Raw genomic sequence first — 17,171 nt, forward strand, 5'->3', positions numbered from 1 at the left:
TATTTTTCCATACCAAAATATTTTTTGTTCATGGGATGTTTTCATTCATGGCCTGAAATGTTAAATGTGACCTATCCAGCCCAAATCTACTTTCAGTGTAAACAGAACATTTCTTTAGACAGAATCGGCAAAACCATTTCTCTTCCTCCAACCAATTCCGAAAACACTTCCTCTAGAAATTTTATACTCACAACTTTCTGCTGAGGTGCAATTTAGAACCATCATTGACCTCCTTTTTACTAGAACTTCAGAAGGCAACATCAAGCCACAAGTCCTAATGTTGTCATTATACTTTAAAAGGACAAACTAATTATAAAATATATCATTTGGTTCAGTTCCAATTTACTACATGAATCAATACTACAGAACACAAATTTTTTGATCATCAGAGGCATCATAATCGACATCAAATCTTCATTTATTAACCTAACTTCATAACACAGTCTTTCACCTCACAGTATTGATAGTGTACACTGTACTCACTCCTACCTCTGATATTTGTATCCAGAATCACCATATTCATCAGGTGTGCTTTTGTACTATTACTTGGTTTCAGTTTATTATGTAGTCTCTCTGCATCTAGAGAATAAGCCTCATAAAGGTCTTTCATGGTGAACAAAAGTTAATGACGATACTTTTGGATTAAAAATTGATATTCATTAATCAATATTAGTAATGAGCTCAGAACCATGGGTGATAAAAGGGTTAATGGCTTCCTCTCTAAATCTACCTTAATTCTTTTGGACAAGGCTGTGAGTATTTTGTAAATACGGTAATACCTAAAATGTAAATACCTAAAATGTCACATTGAAAAAACATAATATATATATAGTCAAGGAATATACAGACCAATGAGTCTTCAGGCCTGAATATGAAATTTTATTTGATTCTTCCTGTCATTCACTCTTTCATTTCAATGCCTTGGCAACTTTTACCCTAAACCTTTGAAAGTATATTTTAACAAAATCAAAACATTTAATAAAATACCATTTTTTTCTTCACAGTTTACATAGCTGAAATCATGTATTATATAATGTTTTCCACCCTTTTCTCATTAATCCTTAAGCTATTGCATGCTCTTTAAAATCATGATTTTAAATATCTTTATAGCAGTCCATTATTGAATGAATCAAAACATACTTTAATGTTCTTCCATTGTTTAAACATTACAGTTGTTCTCAAAATAGTTCTTTTCCCTCTGATATGTATTGGATTCTGCCTTTTCTTCCCATTTCTACCTACCACTTTTTCACATGTACATTATTATAAAGGCCTCTTAAGTGGAAGGGAGTGAGCTAGCATGTTTTAAATGCTTCCTATGTATTAGGCAATGGTGATCAGCATCTGATATTTTATTTAATGGACAAACAATAGTTACCTATTACTTTATATTCATAATGCTGTTTCATCCCCATAACAAGGATGAAGTCATGTTTTATGTTTTCAATGAAAAAAATAAAAGCACTGAGGCTTGGTAGTCTCATGTGTGATCTTCCCGCTGTGTCCTCCACAAATCATTCTGTACGTTGACAGTCCACTTCCTACAACACCAGGGCTCTCATATTACTCTCCTTCTCAAGAAGGCTGTGGCTCACCATCTTCAACCAGTTACATAAAGGCCTTTGAATAACTATTACCTCTTAACTCTCCATTCTTTTTTCTTGAGACTTTCCAGTGTGGTCAGGCAAGTTTTCATATTGCCCCACACTCATTTGGCATATTCCATTTCCTGGCTAATTAAATTATGAATTACTCGAAGACAGGAAGGCTATCTTTTCCTTCTTGAAATTCACAACAGTGCCAAACACTGTACTCACAAGGATGCTTCATAAATTTGTATGGAGCGAAGGAAGCTGGATCTTATGGGAATCAAATGATAGAGCCAAACATCTTTGGAGTGCTGTCCACATTGAATCACTCTTTGTGATGATGAGCAATGGTGTGGGCCCCAGACCACCACCATGGGCATCACCTGGCAACTGGTTGAAATAAAAAATCTCCTACCCCACACTCCATATCTCTGAATCAGAAACTCCAGGGGTAGGCACCAGTAATCTGTGGTTTAACAAGCTCTCCAGGTGGTTCTGATGTGAGCTCAAATTTGCAAGCCACTGCTACAGCAGACACAGTTAGCTTAGAACACAGCCCAATCTGATAGTTCTGCAAAAGGGCACCGATTAGCAACTAACTAGAAACGCTTTGACCTGCTGTGACTAAACTAGGAGTTACTGTTCACTTTCTAGAGTTATGTATAATAAAAGGTCTTCACCAATTCTTATACCATTGTGGAATTACATTGATACTAACCAGATATTTTAAAAATACATTTTTTTTTTTAATGTTGAAGTTGGCATTTCCCTGACTTTGAATCTTGTGGGGATTTTCAAAAAATTGGAAATGATGCATCATTACAGCTGTTTGAAATTTTGAACAATTGTTGGTTTTCCCCTTGTCTTGCAAGGAAAACAACAGTGGAACCATCTGTCTGTTCCTTAAATAAAACAAGCGTTTAAAAAGTTACATCATTCCTTTAAGTAATTCCATAAGAGTTCAGAGGGAGCTGTGGTAAGGAGGCCAACAAGGAAGGAAAACAGAGCAACGCGGAATATTTACATGTCTTTAGAGAAAACGAAGCAGGCTTGTGGCTGTGCGGTCACAAAATCTCCTCATTCCCTTTTACGTGCTGCAAAAGCTTTGATTCCTAGGTCTTATATGACTGCTTTTCTCTTTTGCTATTCAGGAGTCAGCTTGCTGATTCCCGCTGGGGCCATTCCCCAAGGGAGAGTCTACGAAATGTACGTGACTGTACACAGGAAAGAAACTATGAGGTAAATATGCGTTTTCTGGTGCACTGACTTTACCAATGTCTAACTTGGAGGAGAATTGTACAATAGACAATAAACCCAACATATTTTTGTCTCAAGTGCCTTGCTTCTGGCGTATATTATTTTTCCCTTGCCCTACAAGAGGTCAGGTTTTACTTCTCTTTGTCTTCGAAGCTCCAGACACTTTTGCAGATCTTGAATATGGGTAGAAGGCTAGAGATCTTTTCCCAAGTGGACATGTTGCCGTATTTCCTGGAAAAATGTCCAGAAATGTGATTCCTAGATTGTCCGGAGAGACAAGTGGGTAGACACAGACACATCAACTTCATGGGACCCGGCTCAGAAATCCAGCCTGTTCCTATTACAGAGTCAAAGGTCACAAAGCATTGAACAACTCCCCCAGTCCCTACCACTCCCACTGAGCCTCGCCCTTAATTCTGACCCATGGATTCTTCCTTTTGTGACTGTCTCCTAGCTTAAGTGTTACCAATTTCCTTCTTATGTTTAGCACTTATAAATTCCACATTAGGCCGTTCAGAATGGGTCTAGGATTGATTAAAACTAGATTGAATTAAAAGGTTTTGTTTAGAATGTTTCATAATCATAAAGATGAAGTTATTTTAAGTAAAAATAACAAGAGGCGTTGAGAAGTCCTAAATTCAATTTTCATTTTGGCCTTTCACAAATCGTTCTGGGTCTTTCTTGATTAGTTTCCATATAAAATGCGTGTGTTAAATGGTGCTTTAGAAGCCTGATTAATGCTTCTGAAGTACACCGAGATCTTAAAATGAAAGATGTTGTTAAAATGGAGATCCTCATCATGTAATTATCATTGTTTCTCCCAAGGGGAAAAGCATTGGCTCCTCAGCCCTGAGCTCTGAGTATAAAGCATGAGTGACGGTGCACAACTACGTTATCATTATAACGCATTATACCTTTTCTTTTCCCAGCTCTCATCCTCAGAAAAACATCCATGTTTAGTCTTGTTCTTCACTAGCTGTAAAGCTTTTTTATTATGCTCTCAGGTGGAGATATTGGCATTTATAATTGGTGTGACCCAGAACATTTTTTTCCTCGGGTGGTGTACTTCCACCTACATAAATACTAGCCTGTCAAAGAAAATAATACAATTCTTGAGCATTATTCATGCCTTAAATTTGAGCAACAGAAAATCACTAAAAGGCTTGTATTTACTCACATCAAATATTCATTTTTTTCATTCCCAATGCAAAGCAACATTCACAGGCTCTCAAAGCTCCCTTCTTTTGCATCAGGAGAAAAGAAGATTAGCAAACTACACGATCTCTTTATTTTATTTTATTTTTCTTCCTCTCATCTGGAATCAAGGTTAGCATTAAGATCTATCCAGCAAGGCCTTTGCCAGCATGGACATTTTGTTTAAACAGAAATAAGTATTCGCTTGTGCTTTATGGTGATTAACAGTAAGATGCCTGGGCTCCTTATTTTCCATCCGATTATCATTATCTGCAGCTGAAGATCAAGCCTTAAGGGGCTGCTGCAGGCACAGGCTGAAGCTGAAAGAGGTGTGCATCCACGTGCCTGCTCTTGCCATACTTTCCTTGGCAGCAGAAGCAGGATAATTGTACATTTTAGATGAAAGAAAGAGAAAACAGAAAATTGATAAAGCTAGACACTTTTCTGTTTTTAGGGTCCTCTGCCTTTGACTATAATGAAAAGGAAACTATCAATCACTCCTTGCTATGCCTACCATCTGAAGTTAGGTGCAGAGGGAATTCCTCTGTTGAATTTGGTGTTCATAAAAGAAGTTCTGTATATAAAAATGAAGCTAGGAAAACCTCAAGATCTCAAAAGAAAATATGCACCAGAGACCACGAACCGAGGAACAAACACAGGAGGATAACTGTTTCGGATAAATGAGAAGTCTTCTTGTCACTAGTTTTCTGTTATGAACCGGATACATATTTATTGTAAAACACAATGGCAAGAATGTGCTTTAGGATATAGTCGTAATACAAAGCATCCCTGCCCTTCATCCAGCAAACTGTTAATTTCATTTACTTCTCACTACGTTCTGCAAGCTGTGATGAGCTCCACTTTAAAGATGAAGAAACTGAGGCACAGGGGAATTGGGTTCCATAGCCAAGGTTTCACAGTTAATACCTTAGCAAGGCAGAATTCAAACTCAGGCTTTTCTGATCACAAAGCACTTTCTGCTTCCTAATGTGCCATCCTCCTCCATCGCACCAATGCACAAACCAAACCTCTGCCTACGTATTATGGTGCATTTTTGGAGACACTTTCTATTGCTCACTAAAGATCCTTTCTATCCACACATGATACAAGACAGAACTTCTTTGGGAGAAGACTCCTGTGAGGACATCAGGAGCCGTGATGTTACTATGCATTCGTAGGAAAATTCTGAGCATTTTTCTCCATTTTCCTTCTCTCTGATTCCTTTTATTGCATCGCAAACTGGGTATGTTTCCAGCTGGATGGTATCCAGCTGGTCATCTGTGGATGTGAATTGTCTGAAGGGAGGCGTGAACTTAATTACATGTGGCATAGTGAATGTGACAAGAGGGGACTTATCATTACGGAATATGCTCTAAGCGAAAGTGCAAGCTGGCAGCTGAACAGCCTGAATGAGCCACAGAGATGGGACAAGCGGTCTCTGACCAAAGAGGGTGCAGAGCTGCAAGGCCGTGCTCAGGATTTCTGCCTCTCCTGCTTCACAGATCTCTGGAGAGGCGGAGAAGCCTTTGTTTTCCTGGTGGATACAATTTCCACAATTAATGCTGCTAACATGGGCCTTTTTGCCTTGTTTCTAGTAGCAGTTTGCACAAGTGAACCCCACCTAGACTGAAATTTTGTCCTGTATCGATTCTTGTAGGAAAACAATTTGAGTTGAAGATATGAAAGTTGATTTTCCCTTTTCTCTGCATTCTGTACTCACCTCACAGTTTTATCAAAAGGTGAATAAATCAATTTAGAAATTCCAAATACAAAGGTAAATAGAACACCTTTTTTATAAACTGTGGGAAGCCACGGAGTTTCTGAGCAGCTGAGTGACACAGGAATAGCAGCGCTTTTTAAAGATTGATCCGGTGACAGTGCGCGGGATGCATCGGTGGAGGGAACAGAAGGACTTGCCCAGAAGGCTTGGTGCCTGGGTGGGCCCTGGCAGTAATGCAGGTGTGAGGAGAGAGGAGGAGGAGGAGCCAGGCCGGAGGGTGAGCCCAGGTCCCAGTCTGAGAGAATGGGGAGGGTATCAAGAGAATCTATTTCAGAAGAGAAACTATTTCACAGCTTGCTAGAAGTGTTGCAAAGGAGGGGCAGAACGCACAGAATAGATTCAAGAATCAAGCCTGGGGCGCTGTGAGAATTGTGAGAAAGGTGAGAAGCAGCGGTGGCTCCAGGGGAGAGGACAGATTCCAGTTTGGATGCGTTCAGTGTGAGTGGAAATGTGGATTCCTGCTAGGCACGTGGAAGTGAAGTCATGGCAGGGAAGGAACCTCCAGCCGAGAACATGCAGGGGCAGAAAGAACTGGGGAAAGAACTTTAAGAAATAGTCCTACGAAGGTTTGACTGTGATGAGAGAAACTAGACAGAGCATGTAAGGATAAGGCAAATGAAGAGTTTGCATCTAGCACAGGACTTAACATATTACGGTGTTAGGAGTAGTGGCTCCTCAATGAATATTTCTGAATGAAAGTATGAAGGTTTGTAAGGGTAGCAAAAAAAACCGTGGTATAAATAGGTTCTCAAAAATCAAACATAAAGAGAGCTCCAAGATGGAGCCTTAACACGAGGTGTTATTAAAGTAAAAATGTAAAGAAAGAGGAAGAACAACAAAAAGATTGTTAGATTTGTCAACTGTGGGACATTAGTGGCGTTTAGGATTTTTTTTTTTTAATTGGTGAAATCCCCTTAGCAATAGTTTAAGATGTGAAATAGTAGTGTGGCAACTGACACTATCATATATATCTATTAAATATAAATAATACAGTAATGTGTGAGGATAAATGTCCAAAATTCCCTGTGTAGGTAATTGTGTAGAGATAGATTGACTTATCATGTTATTTTTTGGAACTTTGTAAAATAGTAGCTGACATTATTCTGTCTCAAGGAAACACAGTGATCTTTCTCCTTTTAGTAGAGTCCTTTCTCATTCATGAGCCTCAAGTTCCTCAGTTTGAAAGGAGAGAGCTATAAAAAGGCTAACGGTGGGAGTTAGTGAGTCCAGGTATATTTAAATCTTATCCTCATACTGTTCTTGACAATGTTCATTTATTGAAATCCCACTTATAAAGAAATGCTTCAAGGTAGTTTATGAAAACACTTCTTCTCAATAAGAGGAATAAATTTAAGTAAGTGGATAAAAAGGTAAGAAAATGGGGAAAATAAAGTTATAAAAGATAAGATAAAGTAGGCGAGCAGTTAGAATATAAAATAGTTGGTATAATTCCCAGCACATTTGCTAGTACCAGGTCGTGAATTTACTATTTCTAAGCCTTTCAAGGAGGGGATGTGTTAAATTACAAGATCCGCATGTCCATGAGGGAAAAAAATATTCTCAGAAGAAACTCAATTATTTTTCCTTTGGTTCCTCATAAAGAAGACATTTTGCTAATGCAATGAACAGCATACTTAAAAGAAAAACAGCAATGAGCTTCAAGGGCCGCTTCTATCAGTGTCCCTCAGTGGAGGTAGATAAGCATAATGCTTATCAGTTCTGGCTTAATCCAGGGGTAGATTTTGGCCTGTCTAGGGAAATGGTGGCACGCCCTTCGGAGTGGCTTTCATAAATATTATTTTTGCACAATTGAGTTTTTGATAGCAAGTGAGTTAGATATTCCCTGTCAGGTACCTAGAGTGCAAATATTTCAAGTTGCCAGTTATGTGTGAAGGCCTGTGCTTTAAAAGGCAGCTGAGCCTAGGGTGGGATTATCATCCTAAGGGACCAGACAAAAGACATGTCCATCACTAGAAGGCACCTCCTGTTCCCACAGAGGTGGATGGAGACAGATTCTTTCCTTGAGCCTGCTCTAGGAAACAGACAGGAATATTTTCGCAAGGACTTAAACCCACTCTAAGCAACCCAAAATACGGCATCGTGTGAAAGAAATTAAATGATTTGTGTTTGAAACCTACCCAGTTTTGCATCCTTAGGCAAGTGTGTTAATATCTGTAGATTTCAATTTCCTCTTCTAGAAAAGAGGTAAAAGACATACACTATCTTACAAGTGTACCATGGCAGCAAATGCAAAGGCTTATGTGAAAATTTTGTAAACTATGCACTCTTGATTAGAAGTTCTCCTCACTGATGAGGCCGGGCGCGGTGGCTCAAGCCTGTAATCCCAGCACTTTGGGAGGCCGAGACGGGCGGATCACGAGGTCAGGAGATCGAGACCATCCTGGCTAACACGGTGAAACCCCATCTCTACTAAAAAAAAATACAAAAAACTAGCCAGGCGTGGTGGTGGGTGCCTGTAATCCCAGCTACTCGGGAGGCTGAGGCAGGAGAATGGCGGGAACCCGGGAGGCGGAGCTTGCAGTGAGCTGAGATCCGGCCGCAGCACTCCAGCCTGGGCGACAGAGCGAGACTCCATCTCAAAAAAAAAAAAAAAAAAAAAGTTCTCCTCACTGACAGCAACAAGCAAAAGATGAGAAAATATTTCTGACAGAAAACTGAAATTTCTCTCTGTGGGCTTTGTCCCTAGAGGACTCAGCACCCATCCATCATTTACTTGAATATTATCCTTGTTGGACTTCGGAAAACATTTAAAATTTTAATCATTGTTCTTTGCTGAAATTTATACTTAATTGCTGCTTCTGCAGCTAATTTTTGTTCTATGTTCATTGCCATATCATCTGCAATTAATATTTACAGACTACTTGAATTGCTTAGAAAACACATAAGACATAAAGAGGGAAGCCGTTCTCTGCAAAAACATGAATCCGAGATATTTATTTTCTGCTATTTTCTTCTGTGTCATTTAATAGCTTCCTTTGTATAAATAAAGGAAATGTGTTACACACTCTGACCTTAGTTTTCACATAGTTAAATCTTATCCTGCGTAACTCCTTCCATATATGCTCAGATATTTCCAATTTCAATGTTATTTCTCTCATCTTGAAAGCCTATAAGAGAATCTTATTATTATTTCTTCTTTGTTTTTCATTCCCTGTTAAGAATTCCACTTCACCACTTCCCTATTCATTACATTCTTGCACCTCACTGGGTTAATAAATTCTTTTGACACCTACTGCCCCTCCTTCCTCCCTCCTTCCCTTGCTATCCCTCCTCCAAGAATGGTGCCCATCAATATTGCATGCCAGGGGTGTACTTGGAGAGTACAGGTCTGACAGCTCCCCAGTCCAGCAGGGAGCCTTCTCCCTTCTGTTCCAAGTCAGTGGTGAGAAGGACCCCTCCTCCTTCCTGCCTCAAGCACCGGCTGCTAACACCAGACTGAGAGATAGATGTTTCCAATCCCCAACTATATTGCAAGGACCACTTGGAATAGATTCCACTCTAGTCTACTTTCTTAAAAGTTTAATGTTCACTTCTCAAGGTACACTTGTAACTGGAAGGTAAGAGTAGTGCTCAGAAAAATGCAATCATTGTTTTTTTTCCCCCTCCAGGATACAAAAAATAGAATTAAGCAATAATGAAGTCACCGCTTAAGGCAGATAGTATAGTGTTAACTATGACGCGGTGAAAGTAGAACTTGACTTGTGTTCTTAGAGAGTGAATTTCACACTGGAAGAAGGACAAATTGGGTTAAGAGAAAGTGAAAACCAAGGTGGTAATGGGGATAGTAATGAGGTCTCAGGTTGCTCCCAATAACCCTATAGTTCCAAATTTAAGTACATTCCCAAGTACCTAAATAACTTTAGATTTAATGGAGGAAAGGGTATTGTTATTTAAAGAGAAAGGAAATGCTCTTAAAAGACTAAAAGTAGGTAAAATTTGTGTTGGTTTTCTAAATAGCAAGAAAGAAAAGCCATAGGTTAGTGAGATCCTAGTGCAATTTTAGAACAAGAGAGGAAGCAGTGATAGCCAAGAGTTATTAAGGGGAACAGATACCAAATTTTAATTGTGTTCTTAGAACTAATAGTCAACTGTGAAAGCTCTAAGACTTAAACTTGCTTGTGAGCTACCAAGTTAGCTGCTACAGTTGTATGCATGCTGATAAAAGACACAAGATGGCCGGGCGCGGTGGCTCAAGCCTGTAATCCCAGCACTTTGGGAGGCCGAGACGGGCGGATCACGAGGTCAGGAGATCGAGACCATCCTGGCTAAAACGGTGAAACCCCGTCTCTACTAAAAAATACAAAAAAAAAAACTAGCCGGGCGAGGTGGCGGGCGCCTGTAGTCCCGGCTACTCGGGAGGCTGAGGCAGGAGAATGGCGGGAACCCGGGAGGCGGAGCTTGCAGTGAGCTGAGATCCGGCCGCAGCACTCCAGCCTGGGCGACAGAGCGAGACTCCGTCTCAAAAAAAAAAATAAAATAAAAATAAAAGACACAAGATGTGTGGATCAGAGACAACGGACAGCTTACTACCCACAGCGATAGCATTATACAGAGTACCATCATTTTTGTGCCAATTTTGTGAGCCCCATTTTAGAAATGGTGATGCAAAAATGTTCAGATGAAGTCTACACACTCAATGGTTGCATTCCAGAAAAGGACCTGTGAGCTTAGGGAACCTGGGTCTTTTATAATGAGTAGACATGCCTGCCATTTGCTCCAGAAGTAGACATTGTCTTTCTCTTTCAAGGTAATTGCTATACAAACATCCATGCATAAACATGAGAAATCCATGGATAATTGTCTTCCAACAATATTAAAAATAATAATAACTGCCACCATTCATTGAGTGTTCAACAAGGGTACCCATAGATAAAAGCTAACTTCTGGAATATGTAATAAATAATGGGTAAACCACAAACAAAAACTAGAGAAAAATCCATTTCAAGTGACCTTTGCAATTATAAAGGAGTTGTATATGTCCCTTGTGATGTATATGTGAATTCAATCAAAAAATGTGAACGGAACAATGTCCATTTACTGGGTTTATATTTGGTGGAACTAAATAGCTCAAAGTATTCATGTCAGACTGGAAAGAGGTTTAAAATGGTGTCATTGAAAAGGTCTCTGCCCTTGCTCTATTCTTGTGTTGCAAAGTTATCAATGGTTAGAATGAGAAGATAAATGGCAAGCATATCAGATTTAGGAAGGAGAAAAGACTAGAAGAGATAGCCAATGTTTGGAGGGAAGATACAGCATTAAGAAATAGATGAACCAAAATTTACCTTGAAACTATGAAGTGCAAATGAAAAGCTAAATATAAATTTCTGTACCTAGGTTTAAAAGCCATCATTACAATCATGGAACCAGACTTAGCCTGAGAACCACATCCTTAGACTTAGCCTAAGAGCCTTTCATGTTAGGAATACTTAGAGTGGTTAGCTTTAGCAAATTTCTTAACTTCCTTGGAGCTGCATTGCTTCATTTTATAAAGGAAATGCTTAACCATACTATCTCCATCTTCCCATGTAACTGGAGCCTGCTAAATAATATTTATAAGTAATTCCTTGATTGGGAATAATCAAGAGCAACAATTTTGTGAGGCATGAATATAAACACAGATTGCAAATCAAAGAAAATGTTCTCTCATACTGTCTATGTGAGTGTTGAGTCCAAGATGCCACTACTTTAACGAGGACCTGGAAGACAATGACAAGCATCCATATGAAAATGAACATAGAAACCCAAGGAGAGATCCGGAAACCATGCTATTCCAGCTGAGGCTGGGAACGTTGAGGTTGTTTGGTCTGTAATAAAGAAGACTGTAGAGACATCATAATGATCTCCAAGTATATGAAACAATGTAGCATCGAAAGCAAACCAAGGATACATACCGAGAAATTTCAGGAAGTCAGGCTGTGCTCATTTTAAGTAAGAATATTTTGTAAATTTGAGTTTATAGTAAACGAGGTGACCTTTTAGCAGTAGTGGACCACGATTCCGGATGTGTCTATAGCACTAACTATATATCAGCCATGTTGTAGAGGGGTTCTGGCTGGATGGAAGGTGCTGCCCAATGACCACCAAGGGCCCTTCTAAAATTCTGTGAGTTCATGATTTCAAAAGCTCTGCTATTCTGATTGAGGAGTTTGAATATTGTCATTGAGAAGGCATTTATGTTCGTCTCAGCACTAACTAGCACTTAGTTGTGAGACTTGGGGCAATCCACTCAACACCTTTGGAGCTATATCTTCACAAATTTACTGATGGGTTAGGTTAAATTATCCATTTGCTTGTTGATTACAGTCTTGCTAGGGAAAAGATGTAAGGCAATTTTTATATATAAAAATAAAGAATCTGCATTTTTGGGATTCTTTCTGCCCCGATTCTCTGAGTATGAACTACACAAGTAAAGAGATCTCATTTTAAGTTGCTGTATAAATACAGTTCTATATTCTTTCTAGTCATATTTGAAATAATGAATCTGCTGTACTAGCCTAAATTATTCCGGAAAGTCATTTGGACTAAGTTTAGTTCTAGAGTGTCCTCATTCTGAAATGATTTTTTAAAAGTATTTTTCAAGTCAGGTCCTGAAACCACAGAAGTATTTAAAACCCTGTGAGACCAGTGGCAAGAATTATCAGAAAATCTGGTTATGTAACTTCGTAGGGACTCTGTTCATTCTCATTCCATCTTGAAAGTGTCTGTACATAAATTCAGAGGAAGCTACCACAAAAAGACCGGTGTCGGAGGGAAGGGGATCAAAGAGATGCTGGCAAATTTGTTGTTATCATAAAGACTTCCTGTCCTGCAAGATCAAGGTCTTGGTATAAAGAGCATTTAATTCTGTATCACCCATTTCCTCTCCCCAACACCCCGGAAAAAAAAAAAAAAAAGAATTCCAAGAGAAAACTACTTGACCTGTTTGCATTCAGAACCCAAGTGTATAGTTCATAAGTACAATGGAAATGTCACTGATGCCATGCTCTGCTCTCCTCCCAGGCCACCCATGGATGACTCTCAGACACTTTTGACCCCTGTGGTGAGCTGTGGGCCCCCAGGAGCTCTGCTCACCCGCCCTGTCGTCCTCACTATGCATCACTGCGCAGACCCCAATACCGAGGACTGGAAGATACTGCTCAAGAACCAGGCAGCACAGGGACAGTGGGAGGTGAGCTGCTGTCGGGATAAAGATGCTATGCAAGAATAGTCCATGCAGATAAGTAGGAGCAATTATGGAAGGCCTATTATTTATAAAGCAAAACATGAGTGGAATTTTAGCTCACCCTCAAAATGAGAGAGAAACAGGCAGGCAGACTAGTTCCTGAGTGTTATATCTTCTGATTGATAAGCACACAGAAAATGATGGTCACTCATTAGATAACTCATAGGAAAAGTATATGTAAGAGCTGTAGACATGTCGCTTTCAGAATATAGATTATATATATGTATATATATTATGTGTATATATATAATATATACATATAGATGTCTATGGGGTGACTCATGCCTGTAATCCCAGCACTTTGGGAGGCCAAGGCAGGTGGATCATAAGGTCAGGAGTTTGAGACCAGCCTGGCCAACATGGAGAAACCCCGTCTGTACTAAAAATAGAAAAATTAGCTGGGTGCAGTGGCGCACGCCTATAATCCCAGCTACTCAGGAGGCTGAGGGAGGAGAACCACTTGAACCTGGGAGGCAGAGGTTGCAGTGAGCTGAGATCACACCACTGCACTCCAGCCTAGGCGACAGAGTGAGATTCCATCTCAAAAAAAAATATATATATATACATGCATATATATGTATATAATTTGCAGCACAAAAACGTTGCAACTGGGTCAGAAAATGTTAGGCACTTACTTGCAGACACGTACCTGGGATATAGTTCTTGTGAACTTAAGCTTGAAAAACAGAAAGGGTATGTCTCCAAAGCTCCACTAGAAGGAAGAAAATCCGCAGTATTCTGGCTCTCTGCGACTGTTGCCACCATAACTTCTTAAAGACAAGTCCAGTTCTTTATATTAGAACCCCCCACTTAGCACCTATATTTCAGTAATATGTTTATCCAAAAATATTCAATAATTTTAAAACTATACTTTATATTTATAGTTGTATAAAATGTAAAGCATATAAAATAGGAAGTTATAATATGCAAAGTATATATTATATGCTTTGTGATTAGTTATGATAATTTTTTAGGAAAAAAATTTTTAGAAAAGATACACATGAAGATTCCAGCTCCTAATATTTTAAGAAAATATAGTATTAGATGTAGAAGAGTATGAGAGCATCCCTGGGATTCACTGGGATTTCCCTCCTAGGGGCATGTTCTACTCTTGACCATATCGGGGGATCACTGCTTGCCAAAACGTACATAATAAATAAATAAATATACTTTATGCTGAGTTAAGACCAGATTTAACCAGATCTAACTTTAATTCTCTTTAAGCTTTAAATGATGTATCTGAAAAACATCCTTTAATCCAAAGTGATCCTAAATTGTTTGCATGATTCTCTTCCTATTACCCTATCCGTTTCTGGGTTTGAGTAGTAACAATAACAACAACAGTAACAATAAACTGAGTAGATGAGGAAAGTAGAAGAGGACAGTCCTCATGGAAGCCCCCTTGTACTTGTGACTGACTGGGACATGGGCATCGTTACTCTTTGGCCATGTCTTCTAGGAACCTTTCTGTACCATGTCACCACTAGGGGATACCAGAGGGTTTCCTTTGCCCTGGAGAAAGCAGCTTCTTTCCAGGTGTCTTTTGGGACTGAAATAAACCTGGAGGTTCTGAGCTTCTTTCTCTCTTTTCCTTTTTAGAGACTTCCTCTGGGGGCATAGTTTCAGTAGAAGAAATTATTTCACTGATGCTGTTAAAACACAGCTCTTATTATAGCTCAGATCATGTTGCAAGGCATAATAAATAATAACCTAGGTGGCGACCTCTTTCACATCTTTGTGTAGCCCTCTGAACTAAATGTATAACAAAGTGTTCATTCACTGTTTCAGCAAATGGTTGTGGGACACTCATCCTGAGCCAGACCCACTGGAATACAGTGGGAAGCAAAGTCGACATGAATCCTGCCCCTGCAGAGAGACTTTCTGACTCTGTCTATGACAGTGCAGAGACTGACTCATGCTCACACGTGGATTTCTCCTGCCTGAAATTTTCTTTTAAATTTGAGTTCATTAAAAGTTGGAAGATTTCACATTAAAATCTGAACCTCCAGTCTGTCTTGGAACATGTGAGGCTTTGTCCATACTTGGCCTGCATTCCTGCATAGCAGCCATAGGCCAAAGCCCAGCAGAGGCTGAGCTCTTTAGATAGGCACGCGCTCTGGTTCGCCACAGGCTCCATCATTCCTCCTTGTCTGTGGCCCTGCCTGCTTCACATGCCTCTGGTACCTGGTTGCCCCAAGATGCATTCAGAATCCCAACCCTTGGTTTTTGCATCCCATACGTGGTCTTTCGGCTAATGTATTCTGTGGCCTGAACCATATAGATGAATCAAAACTTGGTTGAATTAGTAACTGTTTTTTTTTAAATAAAAATCACTTCCATTTATTTTTATTTCATGCTAAATGTTTTCAATGTCTGAAAGAGTAGACTGTTTAATGACACATACAAAGTAACAGAGAAATGTATCTTATGTGTCATGGAATTTGTCATGTCTTGCTTTTCTTAGAACCTGACAGCCAAGATTACTTAGAAAAAGCAGTGTATTTCTGTAGGAAGAAACTGTCAGATGAGTTTTGAAAGAATATAGTAGAATTGCATATTAATATATTATTGCACAGTTCTTTAATTTATCTAATTCTTTTCACACGTACAGATTTTTAGGGAAAATGTAGATTCTTAGAAGATCAAAAGATGCAAACTGAAGGACATCTAAATAAAGAATATTCTCAGTGTAAAGACAATGGTAGAAAGAGATACAATGATGAAGAACTTAAGTAAACAGATTATAAAATCTGAGAGAGAAAAAGGCCAAGTAAAGGATAGGTCCTGCTCTACCCACTGCCATTCACCACCATCCCTGGTGGCCAGCATGCGTCCTGGGTGGCTTAGCCATGGCCCTTCCTTTTTGTCCCCCAGGATGTGGTGGTGGTCGGGGAGGAAAACTTTACCACCCCCTGCTACATTCAGCTGGACGCAGAGGCCTGCCACATCCTCACAGAGAACCTCAGCACCTACGCCCTGGTCGGGCATTCCACCACCAAAGCGGCTGCGAAGCGCCTGAAGCTGGCCATCTTTGGGCCCCTGTGCTGCTCCTCGCTGGAGTACAGCATCCGAGTCTACTGTCTGGATGACACCCAGGATGCCCTGAAGGTAAGTGCCTCCCACCTAGCCTGCCCTCTTCACCTTCACCTGGAAGCCAAGGTTTTGCACGGCTGTGCACACCTGGAGACGTGGCTCTGTGTGTGCACCCAAGTGTGTGGACACATGTGTTTGGCCCCAAAGGAGGCAGTTGAAAAAGATAGACATTTCTCTGAGGCCACGCGGATATATGAGCTGTTTACACTGATTCCTCCCAAGGGCTACTTTGTTTACCTTCCTTGATTTCTTTTAATGAAAAATTTAGAAGAATTTGGCAACGAGACCCGTGGATGGTAAATAATCGGCTTCCATGTTTATCTCAGCTGCATTCTTCCTATAAAAGGAATTGGCATAATTGCTCACACTGTATGTTCCTCTGGTGTGCTGCTTCATTTATATGCGTTCCCATTCTTTTTATGAGGGCTGCGAGGGAGCGGGTTAGCATTTGACAACAGGCTGCTGCTTTGCAGAATAAATGAGCTTAATTCCTGGTGTGATTATTGCCATCCATTTTATCCCATTCGAAGCTTTAAGGGATATAGTAAGTGCCTTTGAAGAAGTTATGATATAAAAGGAGGAATAAAAGAAGTATGCCGCCGGGCGCGGTGGCTCAAGCCTGTAATCCCAGCACTTTGGGAGGCCGAGACGGGCGGATCACGAGGTCAGGAGATCGAGACCATCCTGGCTAACCCGGTGAAACCCCGTCTCTACTAAAAAATACAAAAAAAAAAAACTAGCCGGGTGAGGTGGCGGGCGCCTGTAATCCCAGCTACTCGGGAGGCTGAGGCAGGAGAATGGCATAAACCCGGGAGGCGGAGCTTGCAGTGAGCTGAGATCCGGCCACTGCATTCCAGCCTGGGCGACAGAGCGAGACTCCGTCTCAAAAAAAAAAAAAAAAAAAAAAAAAAAAAAAAAAAAAAAAAAAAAGTATGCCAAGGCTGAGGAGGTAAGTCAGAGGGTGAGAAATGCCACAGTGGCTGACATGCAAAGTGCTATGTGGGGGCTCAGGAGA

At 40.1% G+C, this 17,171-nt stretch overlaps 1 protein-coding gene across 2 annotated transcripts in view; it reads left to right on the forward strand.

Annotated features, from left to right (window-relative positions):
- Nucleotides 1-17,171, forward strand: part of UNC5C (unc-5 netrin receptor C) — a 389,368-nt gene that overhangs the window by 337,668 nt on the left and 34,529 nt on the right. For both annotated transcript variants that reach the window (XM_050791748.1, XM_050791749.1), the window contains 3 exons: nt 2,741-2,828; nt 12,841-13,009; nt 15,938-16,171. In XM_050791748.1, the coding sequence (XP_050647705.1) occupies nt 2,741-2,828; nt 12,841-13,009; nt 15,938-16,171 (491 nt within the window). The remainder of the gene's footprint in view (nt 1-2,740; nt 2,829-12,840; nt 13,010-15,937; nt 16,172-17,171) is intronic.

The sequence above is a fragment of the Macaca thibetana genome, chromosome 5 (genome assembly GCF_024542745.1).
Source record: "Macaca thibetana thibetana isolate TM-01 chromosome 5, ASM2454274v1, whole genome shotgun sequence".
Taxonomy (NCBI): Eukaryota; Metazoa; Chordata; class Mammalia; order Primates; family Cercopithecidae; genus Macaca; species Macaca thibetana.